At 43.9% G+C, this 23,424-nt stretch overlaps 3 protein-coding genes across 8 annotated transcripts in view; 1 reads left to right on the top strand and 2 right to left on the bottom strand.

Moving 5' to 3' along the window:
* LOC119655358 (E3 ubiquitin-protein ligase COP1-like) overlaps nt 1-12,501 on the bottom strand; it is a 30,196-nt gene extending 17,695 nt beyond the window's left edge. For 3 of the 6 annotated variants that reach the window (XM_038061216.1, XM_038061215.1, XM_038061212.1), the window contains exons 1-2: nt 12,191-12,501; nt 11,318-11,433 (exon numbers count right to left, since the gene is read on the bottom strand). In XM_038061216.1, the coding sequence (XP_037917144.1) occupies nt 11,318-11,433; nt 12,191-12,196 (122 nt within the window). In that variant the 5' untranslated portion in view covers nt 12,197-12,501. Of the gene's footprint in view, nt 1-11,317; nt 11,434-11,705; nt 11,995-12,190 lie in introns of those variants that run through there. The other 3 variants (XM_038061214.1, XM_038061213.1, XM_038061211.1) reach the window with 3 other exon arrangements.
* LOC119655360 (THO complex subunit 7 homolog) lies at nt 12,187-13,199 on the top strand. The gene is made up of 3 exons (XM_038061217.1): nt 12,187-12,321; nt 12,387-12,507; nt 12,588-13,199. Exons 1-3 carry the CDS (start codon nt 12,312-12,314, stop codon nt 13,111-13,113), a joined length of 657 nt encoding a protein of 218 aa, XP_037917145.1. The 5' UTR covers nt 12,187-12,311; the 3' UTR covers nt 13,114-13,199.
* A 7,425-nt stretch (nt 13,200-20,624) lies between these two features.
* LOC119655930 (alpha-ketoglutarate-dependent dioxygenase alkB homolog 6) lies at nt 20,625-22,402 on the bottom strand. The gene is made up of 3 exons (XM_038062112.1): nt 22,266-22,402; nt 21,990-22,203; nt 20,625-21,927 (listed from the first exon to the last, which is right to left on the bottom strand). The coding sequence occupies exons 1-3, from the start codon at nt 22,293-22,295 to the stop codon at nt 21,455-21,457; spliced, it is 717 nt and encodes a 238-aa protein (XP_037918040.1). The 5' UTR covers nt 22,296-22,402; the 3' UTR covers nt 20,625-21,454.
* Nucleotides 22,403-23,424: the final 1,022 nt, after the last annotated feature.

Raw genomic sequence — 23,424 nt, 5'->3', positions numbered from 1 at the left:
TAATCTTTGCGGAATGGACGCGTTTTATGCTTTAAATTAACCCAAAACAGGTACACCTTGTACCCTTGTTCGCGTGCAGTATACTCATTATCAATTTTCATGGACTTTATGATAAGATTGCCCACAGAATCCGGACCAAATGGGAAGCAACTTACTCCCTCTTTTTTTGGTACACGAATCCCTCATTTAAGACTTAGCACCCATAATTTCTAAGCTAAGTCCTAAACGAGGGGTCCGCAGACCAAAAAAAGGAGTAAGTTGTTTCCCATTTGGTACGGTCTGACATCAAGTGTATGCCGACTTAAGACCCCTCAATCCTTAAACAAAATATGTTCAGCTCTGGCAAAGCTTTGGCAAAGTATGAGCGGATTTACGCTCAATATAATTTGTATTCGTGTCGTGTTCTGCGAATTATATAAAGGAGTATTCAACATCGCGAGACGCTTCGATGACGCTGCTCCTAGGGCAGCGGTGAGGCAGCGTCTGATGATTTTGTGGGAGGGGGTAGGGGTCGATGAACCGAAAAAGGGAGAGTAAGTTGCTTCCTATTTGGCAGCAACACAAGTGACCCTCTTCAAAACTCATGAACGGTAAACTCAAAAAGAGGCGTAGAGACGGAGTGGACGATTCTTTTGGGAAAAAGGCCTCTCACTGCAAGAGAGAAAGACCAACCAAATAACAAAAATTATTGAAACAACGGTACTAGTCTATGCAAGTACATGGCTTAACATTCATACTGGTGGATGCAAGACCTACCTTAATCTCTATCGAACTAAGGAGTATGGCACCCGTGTTGAAACGCAACACCACGCCGAGGCCCGAAGGTCTCTTCTCGCTTGAGCATCACCAACAGCCCCCATGAAGCTCCCACTAGGGGGCCAACGCAAACAACCGAGCTGTACTCATATACGACAGGAATTCTCCCAAAGTATAAGAGTCCAGGGGCTACCCCGGTTCCCATGGTACCAGTATACCCCTGGTAAGGTTTCGTGACCGAAGCCACTTCAGATGAGTCCCCGTGCAGACTCGGGTCTGATCGCCCCAATTAGGCCTTGGAGCATTCGCCTACTGCATCACGGCCGGCAAGCCAATGCGATAAAGGTAATGTATGCAAATACATTCCAGAAAATAAAACACTGAAGAAGGGGACAGTTGGTCTCCGAAATACGTATTTGTATACATTGCCAAATACTTTTAGCCAATAAAAAGGAAAATATCTTCAAAGGCAAATCTTTCACTTAAAATTTCGACTATCTAATTACCTCCTAATTCAAGCCGTTAATATGGGCATGTCGAAATCAAAGGAAGGGTTGTCAGGCCAAAGGTAGCTGGCATCTACATATATGTAGTTGATAAGCTCCACCAAGCACGATGATGGCAGAATTTGAAGAAATACTAGAAATGCTAGTCTCAGACGCAAGAAGTCGAAACCCCGAAAATCATGACGGGTGGATGGGGGTCGTCGAATTACTAACACCAGGGGTCGTACTTTGAAGGACACTTTTGCGAATATGTACCTGGGGCTTGCAAACACCAAAAATGTATCCAGTTTTTAAGGAGCAAGTTCAAGCTCATTAGTCGATTTGAATGGTCTGATTTGTCAAAAAGAATTATACTCATAGCAACCACCGGGCAATTTTCTACTAGATCGAAAATGGGCTACGCATTAATGTGCATTCCAGCGGAGCTGGAAGTCAGGGCTGATCCGTGAAAACGCTTGAAGGAGTAGGAACATTTACAGAGATGCCAGGGTTACGATGGTGCGACTTTAGGAAAGGTAACACAAATGATGAGGTGCATAACGAGAGCATGCGATGCTGTTATGCTAAAATGTTGAACCCTTGTTAATAGGCGTTCAAGCTTTTGGTGGGCCGAAGAAATTGCGAGCAGCATGCTTGCTAGCAAGAAGGATCTGTCAACGATCTAGAAGAAAGCCAGACTAAGTCGAACAAAACCCTTGAAGGGCAGCGTACAGCGTTGTTATCAAAAAATATTAAGGGGCGAACACATGTATCTTCTTCTCGACATAAAGGGTAGCGCAAAAAGTAGATGTGTGTAATATTCACACCAAATAAAAAGCATTCGCGGACATTATTTTTTGTTTTCATTTAAAGAAAACTGTTGCTGAATCATACTGGTTACTTCGGAAGACTTATGGTAACTATGCCTCATGGCAAGATACATATGAAGGATGATTTCGACATTTTAAAAGTAGTAATTTCGATGTTGCAAAGCGGAAAACTGACGAAAAGGTACGAAAATGTAAAACTGCAGACATTTGATGAAGATGATTCGCAAACACAAAAATAACTAGCAGAGCAATTGAGGGTAAATCAAGAAGCTGTTTCCTAGCACCCACAAAATATGGGGAAGATCCAGAAAATCGTTATGTGCATAGCATATGCGACGAACGAGATGGAGAGGCACAAAAGCACTTGTGAAATTTCGCTCGCACGATACAAAAGAAAGTCACTTTTGCATTGAATCGTTATTGGATATGCCAAATGGATTCTTTTTCAGAATCCCAAGTAGAAAATATCATTAGGCGCATCATCCAGATCGACCGTAGGACTGAATCATTTTGGCAGGAAGGGTGTGGTATATTATGACCTGTCAAAGCTCGGCGCAACGATTAATACTAGCCATTATCAAAACAATTGAATGACTCAAGCCATTTGCTGTTTGAAAAATGATCAGAATGACGAAATAGACAAGACAAGATTCTTTTTCTCCATGAAAATGCTCCATCACATATGGCGAAACCGGTAGGTGACACGTTAGAAGCCCTCAGTTGGGGAGCTCTACGACATGCCGCTTACTGACCAGATTTGGCTTCTTCCGATTAACTCTTGTCTACATTGATGGGTCATGTGGGAGTGAGTGATAGTTTTAAATTAGTTTCCATGAGGATTGGCCATTTCTAAGAGTCATCAGTTGTGGAATGAACTTGGCTGAAACTCTTCTCATATCCAATTTTTGGCTCAAAATCTTCTGATTTGACCCAAATGCGGTGTCATACTCCTCTGCCACCTATCGAATCGTCAAACGACGATTGGAACGCACAAGGGCATTCACTTTAACCACATGAAAGTCGTCAATCGAGGTTGAAGGCCTTTCTGAACGAGGGTCATCTTCCATTGATGTTCTGCCTTCCTTGAACCGTTTAAACCACTTGTGACACCGTGCACGACTCATCATTTCATCACCAAAGGCATTTGAGAAGTGTCCGTGAACGATTTGCTCCATTTCACGCAAACACCTTGCTCCTCCTTCACGTCCATGACAAAAAAATGCGGAACACAAAAAAAACAGACTTCACTAAAATAGCCTGGAGGTTAGACCAACAAATTAAAATGGAGGTTACTCAGGAAAGTTTCCGTTAGAAAATGAGCACCGAACCAGCTGTCAGCGTTAACACGAAGGCGCGTCCTGGAACTTTTTGATCAAACCTCGTTTCCCGCTCAGTGAAAGAGGAAGAAACAAGTTTTACTACTGAAATCCACCGGGAGACCATCATATCGCCCAATTTGCTTTATGGACACGGTAGGAAGGATACTCGGAAGAGTCACCTACAATATATTTCTCCCTATCGTAGAAAATGAGGATGGCCTATCAGAGCAAGTCCAGCCAACGGTCGATTTCGCAAATGTGGTTTTGAGATGGCTCGAGACGCGTTATTCTGAACAAAAGGCTACGTCGTAGTAACATTGGATGTCAAAAATGCGTTCAATTCACCCAGTTGGGAATGGATAAAAAGCACATTGGCTAAAACGAATGTCCTTAGTTACTTGACTAAGTTAACCAAAACTTACCTCTCTAAAAGGACACTTTGATACAATACGGATGAGGAATCAAAGCAGGACAAGAGTCGCAACAGGAGTACCACAGGACTGAGAGTGTCGGGTGCCATGAACATGTTCAAAAAACATGTTTGTCACATAACGAGAAAGTTGGCCATGCGTTGTGTGGTGTGTTTGCTCACTTCGGATCAAAAACGTGCTCGAGTGAATCGTAGTTTCGGTGCCGACTAAATACTATAGAAAAAGCTTGAACACCCACTAATATTTTTTTGTTCAGGATGTTGGGAGTCCAGAGTCCGCATCCACTTGATGACGAACCGGACCACTTGGGAAACAACTTTCTCCCTCTCTTGTGATCCACGGACTTCTCTGTTTTGGGTTAAACACCCAAGATTATCAAAAAAGGTTGACTGACGGTTTCGTCCAGGGCAGAGACAACTCATCAGACACTGCCTCACCTCTGCCCTGGGAGCAGCGTGACCGAAAGTAACGCCAGGTGATAATTGGTCCATCTAACCAGGATTCAAAATTGTAGCATAAGATGAAGCGTAATTGATTCAAGCGTATCAAGGTACTTGATACGTTTTACGTTTATTACATATGAACATAAGTATAATCCTCAACTACCTCTAAAATTCCAACCGAACTAGAACATTTTGAGAAACTACTACTGAATCTCATCCAGTCTCATTATTATCACGTTAAAGTATGCTCCAGAATACTTTAAAGGGCATTATCCCTACACCTCATCTTAGCTTACAGTAATTATTCTTACATCAATTTTGCTTTATCTTGAAAAAGTTTAACGTTAAAGTCAATTAAAAACGTGATTTGTGCAAGTTATAATGTCACTGACTCAAAAATCCTCATCTGTCTCATTAAAAACAGACATTCGTCCTCTCCTCCAGCTTTCAGACGGAGGCAACTAATCCCATGAATGTCGGGAACTACATGGCCAACATCCGTCTAGGATCTCGGTAATCATCAGGATGATGTGTCTAGTGCGTAGAGCAACAGGTTGTCTCTGTGCAGAAAAGGATACTTGAGAAAATATGAAAGGGTGACGATATGAAAAAATGAAGATATGCACTGAAGAGAGGCGACATGTGTTTAATTGCTCAATTAGAAGGCGAAGCTGTTTGAAGTCGTGTAACTTGCCGAGATGAAATATTTTGAAAACGAATGTGCAATTAATTTGTATTTCATTTCCGGAAGTCCTATTTCTATGAAGGAAAGATATTCTTTATGTGTCTGTTTTCGCAAGGACCATATTGAAGTAGGCAACGTGCTCGATATTTTGCTTTTATAAAGTTAAAGTAACATTTCGAGTCCTAAATCTGAACAATATACAGGCATATCATGTTTAAGACACTTTAATTCGCAGCACTAAACACCTAAAGAATTGAGGAATAATATATGTACCTTGTCTGAGCGCCCGTGTCACGATCCCTGGGAAGCGCATCAAATCCATCGCTGGAATTGAGAAGACAACCCAGATGATCATAACTAGCATGAGAGAAGCTTTCGAAGAGAGGTGTCCACTCAAGACGTCAAAGAAGAGTAAAACACCATGGTGGAACTCGGATTTGGCAAAACAAGGGGGAACGACAAATGTATGTAAATTTTTTCCTCCACAGTCATGTGCAGTATCAAATGAAAGGTCTCGGTTAGTCCTTTCCGAAGCCGGTCTCAGCTTCGACATTTATTGGAAAGATGGGGAGTGCGGCGGATCGGCGGACCCATTCTTACAAACTACCCAACCGAAAAATTGTACACTTTAACACTTCGATGGAGCTTCTATATTTGCGGACGGACATTAACGACCAATCGCACCATCTTTTCAAATTGCACTACAACGTCTTCCACAGTAACTCCGAAAGTTATCGTGTTAAAGCGGACCGACAATTCACGTATGACGTTCCCAGATTTCACCCCACGCCTTATTCTTGTTTCCGGCTCTGAGGTCTTTGCACAATATCTGAATTTTGAGGACTTCCTCTTCCCCTTCTCCTCTCTAATCCTCCCAAACTCATACTAAAAAGGGGCATTCTCCAAAATGATGGCAAGGTGGGAACCTCGGCCGGCACTCAGGTCCAAAGTTTCTCCACGCGCGGTCGAGCCGTTATTTTTTTATTTTCATCTTTCAATTTTAGTTCGCGTATTAATCTTTCGGTAGGCTCTCCCCCTGCTTATCGGATTTTTAATATCCAGTGCAGATCCAAGCGTGACGACGGAATATTTCGATGCGATTTGCAGGCGAACCTCCACGATCAACTTCACATCTTTTTAGGTTTTTGGGATAGCTCTTCTTAGTCCGCTCGGACCACCAAAAATGGTTTTCTGACCATCGCTCATCCAACACGGTCATTAAGAGTTTCTTATGCAGTTTATTCATTAAGGTAATAAATACTAAACTCCCTCTGAGGTGATCAAAATAAATATTACAAACCGAATTGCTCCCACTTCTAGGACTTCAAGGACATTTCAGTAGAGGCTCGAAGAAGGCCGTTCCTCAACGCTATCTGAGGTTAGAAGGATAGGAGTAAGCTGTGTGTCCGGCAATATAAACCTGTATGAGTGAGGCAGATAGAATGAGCGATTTTGAAAGTTCTTTTTCTAATTCGCATAGAACTGGTACAGAAGGGTTCCGTCATGGACCTTGATCGCTCATTCGCAGTTAGGATCAAATATTTCGACTCCGCGTGCTGTCGAGTTGTTATTGTAACAAAGTCACAGTCATGCACATAATGTCTCGCGATTTTCCTTTTTCATGGACTAAGTTCCCGGTTTACCACATATCTCAGTTGCATCAGTGACTTAAAACACGCGACTTTGTAGTTGCGTAAGATCGGCTCAAATGTCCAATGAACCACCACACATTCTTGAGCCTGGTAACACTTGTGCAGGCAAATCAGACCCTTGCAGACGATTTCTAATAGGCCTTGCAACAATATGAACGTAAGTTGCAAAGATTCCACTTATTTAATATATTCACGAAAAGATTGGTTGTACTTTGCTGCAGATAAGTCTACCAATTTCAGATATAGTTGTTCTCCTTCTTCTCTTTTCTTATCTTCTGAATTTACTATGAACGATAATTGCAATTATCTGCCAAAGAATCATCGCAAACCATGTTTAATTATGCTTAGCTTGAAATGATTACGACGATGACAATAAAGTTGTCTGATCTTGTCAAGTTTACTCAATTGAGTCGTGAGCGATAGAAAATATTATGGTAATTCTTAGCAGAATATAATTTTTCTCTAAGAAAACATGATTAGCAAAGTAATTACGAGAAAACGTGACTTTATATCTCTTGTTTTTATTATTATGTATAATTTATATACAATTTCGAATTATTGCCTGTGTGCATAACTTTTATCGTTTTTTAAGCCAAATTTTAAAAAAATATTTCCATTTTTAATCAAGTACATGGTTTTCTTCGTGGTTAGTTCCACTTTGCCAACGATCTGGTAGCAACAAAGTGCCTCTTTTTGGGGTCCCATGTCTGATGCCGGACCGGATAAAATGGGGAGCAACTTACTCCTTCCGGCCCTTCGTTTAGGGCTTAGCACCCAAACTTTAAGAAATATTAGGCGATGACGGGTTTACGGTTTCTTACCAGGGCAGAGGCAAATCGTCAGACGCTGCCTCACCTCTGCCCTGGGAGCAGTGTGACCGACTCGGCTCGCAGATGTTAAAAGCTCCTTTATATAATTCGCAGAATACAACTAAACTACGAATGATATTGAGCGCAAATCCGCCCATACTTTGAACCAAAACTTAGCCAGAGCTGAACATATTTTTTTAAGAATTGTGGGATCTAGGGCTTAGTAAGGAATTTCAGACATCTCGGTTTTGCGCTGAAGTTCATCAATTCGATATTCCTAAAAACTGTCTAACGTCGTGTCCTACGCCATCGCTTCATTTGAGGGAGCGTCTGCCACGTTTTCTTTTCCTAGGCCGCAATGCAATTGTCGGTCATCCTTAAAGTATGACCTATCCACTGTCACTTCCGTCTTCCTATTACCGTGCGCCGACCAAATTGTTTCTTCTGCATTAGTTTCAGGTCAGCGTACTCGAATGATACGACGCAGACAGATATTGACGAAAGCTTGGAGCCTTTGGGCAACAATGGAGTTCACTTTTTATATGCTACTCTCATATAGCTAACACAGAAAAAACACTAGCACAGGACAGTCTCAACTTGATATTGGTGTTGAGATAACTTCATTTTCAGATTTTAGACAGGGCAGCGACAGCGGATCTAGCACTGTTAATGCTGCGGCCAACATTCAGAAGCAGAAGCCACACTTCCTAGATATATAAATTGATCGACGCTTTCGCAAATGCCATCAGTAGAGGTATTTGAGGAAAAATGTCATTGTTAATTGAACTCCTCCACGTCCTCTGGGCAAGGCGTCATGAAGAACGTCACCGATTAAAAGAAGAAATAATATCACTGACAGAATTGAACCTTGGCGAACTCTGCTTTGAACCTCAAAATCCTTTGCCTTTGATTTTGCCTCGATGGAGCAGGTGACATTTTGCGCCATTATATATCGCTCTAATAATAGCTATTAGTTTCGCTGGAATGCGCCTCCTGCTTAGAGCACTCCATGGAGGGAGTGTGTTCACGCTATCGAAAGCTTTCGCCAAATCGATGAAAAGCAGGTGCAGCGAAGATCTAAACTCTGTGGACTGTTCCAAAATGATCCGTCGGATGTTGATGTAGTCAATGCAGGAGGATTCTGAGCGGAAACCAGTCTGCTCTCTGTCGATCAAGCCTTCGAGATATCCTTTGATGCGTACCAGAATTATTTTAACTATTATCTTTGCAACGGCAGGGAGCATGCAGATACCCCTTCAATTGTCACACTCAAAACGGGTGCCCTTCTTTGGGATCTTGACGATCATCCAGCAGTAACTCCAAGTGCAGTGATAAATAACTCTGCGGGGAGACCGTCAAGCAAAGCGGCTTTACTCCGTTTGACTGCATGCCCTTTGTATGGGGCGATCTACGGCACCTTCCGCTTCCCTGAGCAACGCAATAGCAAATTCTCTCTTGTCACGATGTATACTACGTTGAACTACTCAGAATTTCGCTCGGTATAGGAATTCGAGCGAGCACGCCCGCTATCGCTTACAGCGGTCAGTCTCGTCACTATGATTTTAGTTGGGTACCTGTCTCGGGGACCTAATCCCATGGTCTTCTTAAGACAGACACGGATTTATTTTGTGTCGCTTCAAGCTTGAAACCGCAACAACCGAGCTGAAAGCACATACAACAAGAATTCTCCTGAAGTATGTGAATTCAGGGGCTATTCCGCTTCCCATGATACCAGTACACCCCTGGAAACGTTTCGTCTCCTATTTCCACTTCAGATGAGTCCGCGTGCAAACTCGGAGCGAATCGCTTTAATTAGGCATTTGGAACATTTGCCTACTGCATCACGGCCGGCAGACCAATGTGATACTTCTCTTTGCCACCACTATGGAGGTTGGTTCGGCCGACAGGGTTGCCGCCCTATCTTCCTCACCATTACCTCTGAGCACCCCCGCAGCGGTCAGTAGAGACTTCAACTCCTTCTTTTCATCGATCCGCTTCCACGATTCCGCAGCCAGTCAGATATTGGGACGCCCCTTCACGACGTGCCCGAAAGCCTATGCAGGACCCAATAAAAGAGCACTTCTAATGGCGGCCCAATACTGAAATCTTTCTGCAAGTTTCGTGAGATCGTCAAACTCTTTCCTTGCAACAGCTTCTGGGGTAATAGAGGACGGACCTTTGAGAAGATCGGCTAGCCGGTAGTATTGATTTGTGCTGCACATCGTGCCTAACCGGCTGAGAGAAACTACTTTCAGTAGTGATGTTGCGATATTTTCGGAGGATTGCACGAATGCGATTCGCCGGCAATGCGCTCGAAAACAATGGAAACAGCGCCGTTTGCGCAGGTGGACATTTTTCCTGGCGACTTTAAAGAAGATGCGGGGTCTATCAAGGCTTTGCTCTGCGTAAAATGGGGGTGCTAATGTCCGCCAAAACGAATCGCCGCGAATACGTTCAGCGTAGTCCGAAACTCACGTCCACCTGGAGTTCGCGGCGGCCAGTCGCAAGTTCTATGGTATCAACGTGTTTGGACGGGGTACGGGGAGAACCGACACCTCAGCTCCCGTGCCAAAGCAACGCCTGCTCAGAGAGTCGAATTTTGTAAGGGGACGTGGTGCTGCGCTTCGGGTAGCTGACGCCGAGGCACCCAGCGAGCCTAGCTTTTTGTTGCATTGAAATTGCATCCGGTGGTACATTTAGTCTTCGCCACAATGTTTTCTTTAGCTATTAGCCGTTCACGCCGGCAGTCCAATCCAGAAGGACGGAGTTTGGGCGCCGGCCTCGTGCCAAGCCGCAGTACAATGCATCGGCGGAGGCGACGTCGTTCATGCCTCTGATGTGCCACCACAATGCCATCTTAAGGAACCCCCCCCCCCCCCCCCCCCTGAGCTGCATTTAATTTCTCGTAGAAAGCATCCTTCTCCACTGTATTGGAAGTCGCCGTTGGTGTGCCGCATTGCACAATTGTGACGCTCCTGAACCTGGATGGGAATCCTGCAGTTAGAAATTCGTCAGGAATCGAGTCCCTGACCGGGATACCGGGATACCGACCGGATACCGGATTTACGTCTGCTACCACTATGGCTTTCCTGAGTACAAAAGCACATTACTGCAAGAGGGAGAGTTGCACTCTCCAAAGTCTCCCCATCTTGCTTCGCTTACCTTTACCGCGATCTTTTTCAATAGTGATTTTTCCATCCTATTAGCAAAGAATCGCAACTTGGGGAAACCGCAAAAACGTATGCACACGCCCAATACCTATAATTTATACTTTATCACTGTTTCTAACTATAATAACGCCATTACATGGGAAAATACTTTATTGCGCTGATTTCAGGACCCAATTAGACATTTTTCAATAAGGAACAAGGGAAATACTTTCCATCAGCGTAAATGAATTCTTGCGATATCACTCCTAAACTCAACAAAAAGGATTACTAATTTCACTTAAGAATAGTAATTATAACCGTAACCTTGATTCCCAAACAAAAATCTAGCTCAGCTTCGGCCGGCTTACGCCTGGTTATATAAGGAAGCAAATACCACCTTTTAGCCACTTTGGTCACGCTGATCCCAAGGCAGAGGTGAGTCTGGGATCTGATATTTTCCTGTTCCCTGGACGAAACCGCAAGTCATATCGCAACCATTTGTTTGCTGATTGCGTTCCAAATCTTCTTTTGAGATGCATCCCAAACCCACTTTCCAACTTGAACACGGACATATAGTTTTTAGTGGCATTTCTATTCAAGCCCTGTTGCTCCAGGGTCAGAAGATTAAATTTAAACCTGCCAGGAAGTCCCTGACAAAGCGAAGTATTCATTGAGGAATGTACTTTGAAATTCGCCAGAAGGAACACGTACCCCGCTATCAGTCTGAAGGCTAAGTAAATGCTTGCACGGATACTCACATTTTTAAACTTTCCGAGAGCTTTCCACCGATCGACTCGTCGTAGCGTTTTGCGAATGAAGTCAATTCGTACTTGTCCTGGTCCTTGCCTGTGTGAACACCGAGCACAATGCCGCGCTGCAAGAAGCAAAGAAACATTAGCATTAGGGATGAAGCGCCAGAGACTGCACCTGAATAGCGTAAGAAAATTAAAAACAAACAAATCCACTGCAGATGGATGGGACGTCCAACCCTCAACAGCAAGAAAAATGAAAACAAAGTCCTCATCCCCTCGGCAGCGGGTTAGATAAATAACAAGATATCGTGCTCCCGTGCATGGAGACAGTGGCGCCAGTCGCCTCCACCATTCATGACATACGGAACTGGCACGGGGCTCGCTACTTCCTCACCTTATTCGACATTGAACAGTAAAATCGACACGCATTTGCACTGCTTGTTCGCTGCACAAATTTCAAAAGTCCCACTAACGCCATAGTATCAAGTCAAAGAGCATGATAGGGCCACGCAAGGAACTGAGAGTCTGGACACTCGCAATCGAATGTTACTAAGTCCACGAATCGAAGAAAACTCACGCAAAACAACTCCTGCCCCCGACACCTTGGAATTGACGAAACTCAAAAGATTTTCGAGTAGAGTGTGTATGAAGTGACACGAGATTAGACGTGGTGAAATTCCTCTCCAGAATGAGGATGACGCGCGGAATGGGGGTGCCGTATGTGACATTGGAGGCTATTGACATTACGAGAATTATGTATTAAAATACCGGCAAAGCGGTGAATACTGAATTATTAAGGATTATCGTGTACATAAAAGAGTCAACCATCGAAGGATATTCCCATAAAAGACTATAAACAAAGTGCTCCTTGAAACTTACCAACATTTGGTTTCGTGCTGAATCTCTCCAAGGGCTACCCTTAATTTCACCACGACTGTCATCCACCGAATGTCAGGTTATGTTTTTGTTTACGCCACTCCGTTGATCGCAGAATAACAGGATGACTGATGGTAAATTCGGTTTAATTCAGACTTAAATCACTTTTAGATATTATTAAAATGTTTCCCTATTGCAGAGGATGTAATCAAGCGGCGCCTTTTGATCGATGGCGACGGGACTGGCGATGATCGACGGTTGAACGTGCTTTTAAAAACTTTTATAAAATGGTGCAATACAAACGACTCGCCGGAAAATAAGTAAAATTTTGTTATGAAATACTTAAAACCTACAGGAATCTGTCGGAAATCTAACTAGATCATTATTTTTTCGCCTTCAGCCAGATAATGTACGACCGCCTACTAGCTCAGCTTGCACAGTGCGAGTTTGCCGTCACCAAGTCAGACTTTGCCACGAAAATGATGAAACAAGAACTGAAAAACTACGAAACCATCTCGGACACGATTGAGGGCAGCATTGAGGTTGCAAAGCGAGAAATTGAGGCGAGCAAGGAGGACCTCATACTGGCCAAGAAAATCCGTAAGAATCGCATGGAGTACGACGCTCTGGCGAAAGTCATTAATGCTCAGCCGGATCGGAAGAAGACCACGGAGCAGCTGGACAACCTCACGAAGGAGCTGAACGAGCTGGAAGAGAAGAAGGCTCAGTTGCAGAGGAAGCTGGATACGAGGAAGAATGACTTTTTGGTGCTGATGCGGTCAATAAAGGAATTGCAAAGTAATTTGGACGACAGCTCGTCGGATGAGGAGGGAAACGATGAGAAAATGTCGATGGATGATGACGACGAAAAGGTCTTTGAAATATATGTTCCTACGAGTCCAGTGTATGGAGGTGAAATTATATGATGTGAGGGTGTGTCGACAGCAGATAGCGTCTAGATTTATATGAAAGGAATTGAATTGAAACTGAATATATCTTTATCTCAAATTTACTCACAACTTTCATTTATTATTTATTCCACAAAATCCTTTCGAAGTATTTAAAGTTTAGCTGGAACCGTATCATACCTTGTTGGAGTCAAGCAGCACATTGCAGGATAGGCTGACACGGAATAAACCTCCTTGGGGGGAACCTATCTGTCTTGGAGAGTGAGCTTCCTCTCCTCTATATATATATGTGGCATTCCAGGGGCAGTGGTTGTGAAGATCATTTGTTGATACTTCATCTTCAGGACATCTGTTTATTGCGGCACCAATTTCCCCTTGGTGGTTTACGGAGGGCTGTATTTTGAATGGCTTCGGTAGTCACTCTCACCTGATTGTCAGAGAGAGATCCACTTGATTTCGTTCTTGCTGAAAGGTTTGGAGAGACTGGTGGAGGGTAACAATGAAAACCAACATGCTTACCAGCGTGGAAAGTCCTGTGAGCCTGCTCTTCATATTTTGGTTACAAAGATAGAGAATGCAACTTTGAATGGTGAGTACGCGATGGGGGTGTTCGTGGATATTGAAGGGGCTTTTGACTGTGCGCCTTTTCAAAAACTTTTTGCCGCCAGATGGTGTTGATGATGCTTTAATTAAGTAGATACATGCTATGTTAACGCAGAGATTGCTTTGCGCTGAGGCGGGTGTCTATCGCTATCTGACTGCAGAAGCAACAAAGGGCTGCCCTCAAGGAGGTGTGTTTTCGCCAGTTTTGTGGAGTATGCTGATCGACTCACATCTACGCGAACTGCAAAATTTGACAATACACCCTCAGGCTTATGCTAATGACGTGCCTATGCTTGCTGTTGATTGGGATCTTGGAACGGTATGTAGAAATATACAACGTGCCGTTGATTTGATAGACAGTTGGTGCCTTAGACATGGTTTGTCAGTTAATCCAAATAAAACCACATTTTTTTTTTCACAAAAAGGGGTAAACTGGATGGACTTTGTCTCCTTGAGATGAGGGGTACTAGCCTTCAACTCTCCGAAGAAGTGAAATATCCGGGAGTCACTCTAGATAAAAAACTTCTTTGGAACAAACATGTAGAGGTAAAGATGAAACGAGCTCTCACAGCTTATGGGCTGTACAGACGGACCTTTGCCTCGACATGGGGACTCAGGCCTCATGTAGTAATGTTGGCATCATTAGGCCGATGTTCGTATATGCATCCGTAGCGTAGTTGGTTAAGGTGGGACAAAAAGGTTTTCACCGCAAACTAGCCGCACTGCAAAGAACTATGTGTCTGGGTATCACTGGTGGCATGAGCACGACATCCGCGCAGTTTTTACAATGCCTTCCGATTCTCGTGTTTCCATACATCTGTTTAATAGAAGATATGAAGTTACCCTGAAGCGTAAATGGGTCTGGGAAGCCCCAAAGGAATGCGTGGCGGGATATACGGAAGTCTTCTACACGGATGACTCACAAACAGAAGAGGGTTCTGGAGCCGGAGTCTACCTCTCGAATAAAAACGAGAAATGGGCTTTTCCTTTGGGACAATATGCAACGGTTTTCAAGACGAAGTTTATGCGATCCTGAGGGCGGCAAACTGGGTGATTGGCGAGCGGTTGAAGGGTAGGCGCATCGCAATTTGCAGCGATAGTCAAGCTGCATCGAGGGCGTTGAGTAGTCCTTTAATCACCTCGAAAATCGTACGGGAATGCAGAAACCGTTTGAACTCTATCTCTAGATTACCTGGGTACCTGGTCGTTGTGGCGTAGAGGGAAATGGAATCTCGGATTCTTTAGCGAAAGAGGAGTCAATCTTCCCAATGCCGGGACCGAAACCAGCAATTGGAGGTGGCAGACTTTTACTTTTACTGCCAGAACCGAACATGCGTACCGTAAGGTTTATCCTGTCGAAAAGCAGGAGGACTTGCAGGTGTATTGTGGGCATTCTGACAGGCCATAGCCACTAGCTGGGCGTATGGTCAGAATAGGAATTATTCAAGGAAGTGGAATGCACAGAGCATTTCCAATGTGAATGCCCCGGCTATGGACGCATCAGGCATCAAATCTTTGGTGCCGATGTTCTCCAGTTACGACGGGTAGCATCACATCCACTAACGGAAATCCTGAGGCGAGTACAATGGGCCAACACGGCTTCAGTGCCCAGAAGCTGTAGCTTCTCCCCCACCACACACACATACATACTTTAATTATCTCTTTCCCCGATCTTCGCATTTGATTTTTGTTTTGCTGAGGATAGTGCAAAGCACGTTGTCTCAAACCCTCCTCCTTTATCTGCGTGCTATGTAAACAACATGGTAGTTGCTGATTGGATTGATCTGAGGTACTCACACTGGTCAGTTCTCGGTAGGTCGCAGTTCGCTCTGAGTTCTCGAAGCGAACAGTAACCAGAAGCTGAAGTTCATCGAGGACTGACAAATAACTCACAAGGAAGTATCTGTTCTGGACAGTGGTGGCATTACATGTCCTCAATCAAGGTAAATTTATAAAAGAACATTTAAAGTAAAAATTGTTGTTTACATTCCAGTGCTGCTGCGTGCAACAGTAAGTACGGATTTGGGAGCAGGATGTCCGCCAAGAGGTGTAAAATGATACTCCCGGAGGAGTTGTTATCTGAGGAGGAAAGCAGTTCTTCAGAACTGCAGGTAATGAATGCGACCCTTCTCGAAAAAATCGAGGAGCTAAAGCAGGAGAAGGCCGCCATGGTCCAGCAACTGGACTGCCAGCAAAATATAATTAAGCAGCTGGAGGAACGCTTGCCATCTCTCGAAGGAAGAATGCCAGTTGCAACGTCGCAACAAAAGGAGCAACAACAGGGCCAACATCACCAAGATGTAGGTGAGACGTGCCTCGAAGTGGTCATCGAAGAAGAGGAAGGCGACGAATTCAACTACGTCCAGCGGAGAAAGAAGAAAAGTAATGGTAAAGCTAGTGTTAGTAGAATTAATGCCCCTCCGGCAAACCCTCAGCACCCTCCCCCCGACTGCCTGCCTAAAAAGGATAAAATTTCGCCTAGCACTGGGTACAAAATCAATGTACCTCAATTCTTGAGGATCCTGAAAGAGAAAGGGCTGAAAGCATTTTCGCACAAAGCCTTGAAGATCATGCGGCGATCTTCAACCTCATCAAAGAAAAGGAGCTACATGCCACAACTAGTACCCCACCAGCTTTAAGGAGTCAGTCCTTAGTTATCCGTGGTCTTCACCAAGAGACAGACCCGGCCGACATAATGCGCGAACTCAATGAAGAATATCCGCACTTTAAGGTGAAAAGCATGTCGAATCTAGTCACGCAAACCGACAAGCTTCTGCATAGCCAGAACTCGGCGCTTCCGTTGAAGTCGCAATCGGGGCTGCAGCCCTTCAAAATTCTCTTACCCAAGCAACTAGGAATACTTTCCTAGAATTGTAGCCCCTCAAGGCAACAAGTTGGTCTTCAAAAACCTGGTCGAAACGCTGGCTTCGGCCCAAACAAATGAACAGCATCAAAAGTTAAAAATTGTTACATTTAACTCCGCGCCCTTTGTCTCACATGCCAAACGTGCCACCGCACAAGAGTTGGTAGATTTTCTGAAAGCGGACTTCGGCTGTGTTTCAGAAACACGATTGAAAAGCAGGGATAACGTTAATTTTACCGGTTATTACATTATCCGGAATGACACGAACTGCGGTACCGCTCCTTTAGTGAGAAAAGACTGTGAATTTGAAGAAGTCTCCATCGAAAACCGGCAAATCTGTTCAGCAGCGGCTTTAGTTAAAACTACATCAAATGTAACTCACCCTCTGAACAACTGGGCCACGACTTACAAATCTTGAGCGATCACCAGCAAAATTTAAGTACCAAATTTTTGGTGGCGACTTTAACTCACGGCACACTTCTTGGGGCGATTTGGTTAAAAAATCGAAATAGGGTTACCCTCGATCCATAATCAAAGCTCATCAAACCAGCTTGAGATGATCTTGCCCGACACACCCACAAGGCTTGAAAGTCAATCCATACGGGACTCTTTTCTAATGACCGCAGAAGCTACGCTCACATTGCAGGCGTCCGATCACTTTGCAGTTGAGCTCAAACTTTCCTTAACCTTTCAACTGCAAAAGCGAGTACCCAACACAATTAGAACATTCGCCCACACTAACTGGGATAATTTCAGGGCAGAATTAGCATCTCAGCTTATCCTGAAAAAAATCATTGTCTCGCAAAATCTAACGGACGATGAGATCGATGAGGCCATCATCTTGGCTACTGATGCCATCAACTCTGCTTCAGTTTAATAAACTGCCACACGAGATAATAAAACATATGAAAGTCATTTAAATCTGGCGCAGAAATCTCAAGCGAAACTTCCACAAAAATGGCAACAGAATTAACACCGAATATAAAGTGTTAATTTCTCGGATTAATTGCTTTAGCACATTAATCCATCAAATGGTGGAACCATTCCGTAACAAGGAACTCACCAGCAAGCTAGCAGATGTGAAACCCCGATCTAATATGTTTGAAGGCTGACAGACCGTAACAGATCTAAAAACTTTGTTTTCACCAAGAACAACGAAAACATCGGCAGCGACGCTAGGAAAGCCCAAGTACTCGCGGAGTCCTTCCTAAACCAACTAAACTCGCCTTCGCCTAGAAACAACTAGGTCGTCAGTTCGATTGTAGACTCGACAATCAAAGACTTCCTTCACGAGCATACACTTAAATTAACTACTTTCTGCACCTCTAACCCATCCTGGATACCAAATGACCCAAAAACCTTTTTGAGTTTATAGTTTATCACAGCTCGTAACCATCACAAAAAGCCTTAACGGCAAAAAATCAACCGGACCAGATGACATAGCAAATATTGTCATGAAAAACCTCCCCAGGACATCAATGAAGTTCCTTCTTGCAGCCTTCAACAACTGCATCCATAATGGTTATTTCCCATTTCCCACTACTTGAAAAGTAGCGAAGATAACCGTCATTAAGAAAAAAGGCGGCTCTCAGGAACCACAAAACTTCAGGCTCGTCTCTCTCTTTTCCGTCTTGGGCAAGCTTTTCGAGAAAGCATGGACAGTGGGATTAGTCCAACATTGTGATCAGAAAAGCATTATTCCGAGCAATCAATTTGGGTTCTGGGCAAAGCACGGGACTCTACGCGCACTTAGTTACCTTCACGACTCAGTGAGCAGCATTTTCAAACTAATCAGCCTTGAATCCCCTATCCCGGTGATCAGACTTATAAGTTTCTTCGATGATAGGTATTTTTACATCAGCGTGAGAAATGATTATTCCGATCTCCTACCGGTAACTTCCGGAGTACGGCAGGGAACCATTTCAGGATCTACACTCTATAACATTTTCACGGCCGACGCTCCAACCCCAGAGACCGGCACAGAACTATTACATTACTCCGACCCGGTAAGGCTGATCATCATCATCATCATCATCCTCATCAACTGCGTAACAACCGGTATCCGGTCTAGGCCTGCCTTAATAAGGAACTCCAGACATCCCGGTTTTGCGCCGAGGTCCACCAATTCGATATCCCTAAAAGTTGTCGGGCGTCCTGGCCTACGCCATCTCTCTATCTTAGGCAGGGTCCGCCTCGTCTTTTTTTTTCTTTTTCTACCATCGATATTGTCTTTATAGACTTTCCGGGTGGGATCATCCTCATCCATATGGATTAAGTGACCCGCCCACCGTAACCTATTGAGCCGGATTTTATTCACAACCTGACGTTCATGGTATCGCTCATAGATTTCGTCGTTACGTAGGCTACGGAATCCTCCATCCTCATCTAGGGGGCCAAAAATTCTTCGGAGGATTCTTCTCTCGCACGCGGCCAAGAGTTCGCAATTCTCTTGCTAAGAACCCAGGGTCCGAGGAATACATGAGGACTGGCAAGATCATTGTCTTGTGCAGTAAGAGCTTTGACCCTATGGTGAGACGTGTAAGCTGAAATAGGCTCTGTTGGCTGACAACAACCGTGCGCGGATTTCATCATCGTAGCTGTTATCGGTTGTGATTTTTGACCCTAGATAGGAGAAATTCTCAACGGTCTTAAAGTTGTAGACTCCTATCTTTATTCCTCCCATTTGACCAGAGCGGTTTGGTGTTGTTGGTTGGTTGGTTTTTGGTGCTGACGTTGCCACCATATATTATATTTTGTCTTGCCTTCATTGATGTGCAGTCCAAGATCTCGCGCCGTCTGCTCGATCTAGATGAAGGCAGTTTGTACGTCTTGGGTGGTTCTTCCCATGATATCGATATCGTCAGTATAGGCCAGCAGTTGGGTGGACTTAAAGAGGATCGTACTTCTTGCAGTTACCTCAGCATCACAGATCACTTTTTCGAGGGCCAGATTCAAGCGGACGCATGATATGGCATCCCCTTGTCTTAGACCGTTCTTGATGTCGAATGGTCTCGAGAGGGATCCTGTCGCTTTCATCTGGCCTCGCACATTGGTCAGGGTCAGCTTAGCCAGTCTTATTAATTTCATCAGGATACCGAATTCTCTCAAGGCCGTGTACAGTTTTACCCTGGCTATGCTACCATAGGCGGCTTTAAAGTCGATGAAAAGATGGCGCAACTGATGTTCATATTCCAATAGTTTTCCCATCGCTTGCAGCAGGGAGAAAATCTGATCTGTTATTGATTTGCTTGGAGTGAAGTCTCTTTGGTATAGGCCAATGATAATCTGGGGGTATGGGGCTATCTGGCTGAGCAAGTTAGAGGAGAATATCTTATAGATGGTACTCAGCAACGTGATACTTCTATAATTGCTGCATACCCCTCTTTTTATGTATGAGACAGATAATGCCTCGTTGCCAGTCGTCAGGCGTTGATTCCCTGTCCCATACTTTGAGCATCAGTTGATGAACCGCTTGGTGGAATTGGTCGCCTCCATATTTAGCAAAGAACAACCACTGGTGCGGGTGGGGACCCAAATGAGTTAAGGCAAACACGATATTTGTAGCATTTAATTGGTCAAATACACTTTATTACACTTTAACGCATAAAAATTATTTATATTCGACAAAAATCCAATTCCAAATATAACCATTTATCAGTTAAAAGTTCATTTTAAAAATATTTATAAAAATAACCACAAGATAAGTACGTTTTCATAAACCATTTGAAGAATGCAACCACACTGTGCGCGCGCGCTGCCTTTCAACATTCATAATAACTGGAAGATATTGCTTTCAACTCGATCTTAACATCAAAATCTTTGAGTTCAGTAGAAATCTTGGAATACTTTACATCACAGACTAAAAAATGAACAAGCGAAATCGTTAAAATGAATGTTCTTCTTCACAATATCGAGGACTTAGATTACTAGGATGATGTGGAAAGAATCTTAAGGGTAGTGATAAGGCCAAATTACATTAATGCTAGGGACCCAACGCGTGCGATTTTCTATCTATGTGAGGCTCTACAGTAAGCGGATATAAAGGGAGACGAACGGTACACCATTTATGCTTACATTAAGGATAATTTTAATGATTGATTGGTGGGTAACGCACAGAATGCCCTATAAATTCTAAGATGGAAACACTTAAAGCAGGAACTCGGCCAGTTGCATTGCCTTTCGTTGAGGATTTGTCGATGTTTGGATTTCTTCGTTATATGCCTATCCTGGCAATGGAAAATTTGTTATTAGTGATTGTAAAGCGTAATCTTTACGTTATAAGTATGCGAATGCGATTAACCTATGAAGTTTACGACACATCAGAACGTCTAGAAGGCAATATCCAAACTTACTAGCGAAATGCTTGGTGTTTCGTTTATATTGCTTCTATTGGCGACTTAAGTGGTTCCACGTGGAAATATTACAAGCTTTATAATAGGAATGATAGTAGCTTTGGAGCGGAATAGCATTACTCCTCCGGAAGATGCAGGTATCCATTTATGTGAGTCATGTATCTTTCGAGGATAGGAAAAATCTTAACAATGTTCCGTAGCTACCGAATTTACGTTAATGGCAAACACTTGTATGATATCTATACACAGTTTCCCTGCAAAATACATCCAGAAAAAGCAAGACAACAACCCGGCATAAAGGTCACTTCAAAAGTAACGTTCACTTACAGACTATCTTATACAGAAATCGAACCTGATCCTTAACGGCTACATTGTGCTCAGTATTCAAATATGAATAAATATTAACTCCCCCGATTGCTTTCATTCTTTTAAATCTCAAAAAATTGGACTACGACTCGTTGCTTCCATCATGGTTCCTTCATTCATTTCAAAATCCAGTTGTGTGTGTAGATGATGTCGTTGTTGCCGTGAATCCTGTTGTCTAAGTGAAGAATTTAAGCTTCATCCTCGTTGTCTTTGGGACGTGTCGAATCGTCAGAGAGATCCGCGTCTTTCGTTGTAATCTGTCGCCAAACTTGTAAGGAACCGCGCAATTGGCCAGGTTGCAGACGTTATCGCACACCAAGTCCTCTTTGATCTCTGAAATGGAATGCAAATAGTCGTGATAGAGCGAGTCCTTGAGAATCAGAAGGCTCCTGGGTTCGATGAGCAGCTTGCAGCAGAGTTGGCGTTTGTACTTCTCACTGAGCTGGCTTTGGTTCGGACTCGAATTGGACTCCTCGTTTTCTGCGCTCTCGATTTCCGGCTTGTAGAACTCGAGAACTGTGTGGGATCCACATGATATTGTGCTGATGGTCGGGTAGAAGAGTGGCCCGTCTGTGTGAGGCATTATTCCCTGGCCGGATTGGTATTCGTTGACTAGGACGTGATTTGCTTTGTGGGACTCAAAAATTCCTGGAAGGAGAACAATTGACTTCAATGATATTTTAATAATGCAAAAAGGGTCCAGGACATACCTAAATTGTTAACTTTATCGACGAAGACCTGCAACCAGCTAGGAATCTCCTCGGCAATCATCCCGTTTGGATGGGGAACGCCACCATAGTTGATGAGACGACGGTGGGATAGCTGTGTCCACTTCGGCTTCGGGGCATTTTCCACCTGCTTGAGTATCCTCTGCTCCTCGTCGGATGTGATGAAGTTGGGGATGTACATGGCACTCTTGGGACACTGGAAAGTGCAAAATCGTGTTAAAATTTTCACCCTCTGGGGACTAGTGCCTTCATACTAACATTCCTCACTAGGAAATCAGTGAAATCCATGATTTTAATGCAAATATCAAGAGTCAGTCACACTTTAAAGGGAAGGTCAATGAATGAACGCAATATCAGATGGAAATCACCCGCCGGCGATATACTTTTGTTGATAGAATTGTTTGACAGATGTTACTGATAATTAGATAAAAAGTGATACTGATTTATAAAAGATGGCACACCAAGCAGATACTTAGTAAAGACATAAACCTTAAACGGGGATTCCCCGACAGTTGGATGCTAGACTCCATTGGAGAGTATCTGGGATGAATTAATTTTTAGTCCAATATTTACAATAAAAGAGGAACTAGTTCTTGTCTTAAATAGTTTCTCGAAAACGGAGGTTGGGGCTAAAAAAAACGTCATAAGCACGGTGAAAGGATTCATGTCGAACTCTTAGGATTGAATCAAATTACGAGTGAAAATCTCGCGCGGTACCAAACTCTGCTCGGGCCGGGCGTGCTGAGTTGGCGGCGCCACAGCTTTTCCCTCACTAATGACTTTCGCGCCCGGCGAAAGTAGCCGATGGAGCCAACCGTAGATCCGAAAGTTGCAGATTAGTAGGCAAAGGCACAGTTAGATACTAGACAGCTACCTCACTCCCCCTTGCCCCTCAGGGGGGGAAATCAGTGCCAGTACACACGATTTCAAATTGTTTTGCCCTTGAGCATGAGCGAGATGTACCGAAAACCCGATCAGCTGTGTTTGACATACCGCCCGGACTTGCCAACGTATTGGTGAGATTGGCAAGTTTTTGCTTATGTATAAGTGAATACGTGAAACAACATTTTGCTATATGGGTGAGCACGCCGTAGTACCAGAATAGCAAAAGCTCACCGATCTCTCTCTTCCCAATACGCTTTGTCGAAGATTATGCCTTTTCCTTGTTTAGCGTCTTTGGTGTGTACAGATAAGCTTCTGCAAGCACATTTGCAAGTGGGGTCATTTTTGTAAGGGTACTGCCTATAGTAGATCTACTGTGGGCAAAGGTTGCAATCGCTGACGTGACTAAGTCTGCAGCAGCTGTAACCTGCGAGAATGGGGCGTTTGCCCACACGAGATAAACAGGTTTCAGGTGGTCCGTAGAGAGGGTTTTTTCCACTCCGTTAGCGTCTGCGAGGAACGTGCGTCACACCGA

Source organism: Hermetia illucens, chromosome 4, assembly GCF_905115235.1.
Source record: "Hermetia illucens chromosome 4, iHerIll2.2.curated.20191125, whole genome shotgun sequence".
Taxonomy (NCBI): domain Eukaryota; kingdom Metazoa; phylum Arthropoda; class Insecta; order Diptera; family Stratiomyidae; genus Hermetia; species Hermetia illucens.
The sequence above is the reverse complement of the archived record's forward strand: the minus strand, read 5'-3'. Positions and strand labels throughout refer to the sequence as shown.

What these genes read in the sequence shown, in the direction of transcription:
- LOC119655360 (XM_038061217.1), top strand. An exon ending in AACGACTCGCCGGAAAATAA is followed by an intron (nt 12,508 to 12,587) that starts GTAAAATTTTGT and finishes TTTCGCCTTCAG; the next exon opens with CCAGATAATGTACGACCGCC.
- LOC119655930 (XM_038062112.1), bottom strand. Translation starts at nt 22,295, where the DNA reads ATGGATTTCACTGATTTCCTAGTGAGGAAT. An exon ending in CTGATTTCCTAGTGAGGAAT is followed by an intron (nt 22,204 to 22,265) that starts GTTAGTATGAAG and finishes TGCACTTTCCAG; the next exon opens with TGTCCCAAGAGTGCCATGTA. An exon ending in CGATAAAGTTAACAATTTAG is followed by an intron (nt 21,928 to 21,989) that starts GTATGTCCTGGA and finishes TTCTCCTTCCAG; the next exon opens with GAATTTTTGAGTCCCACAAA.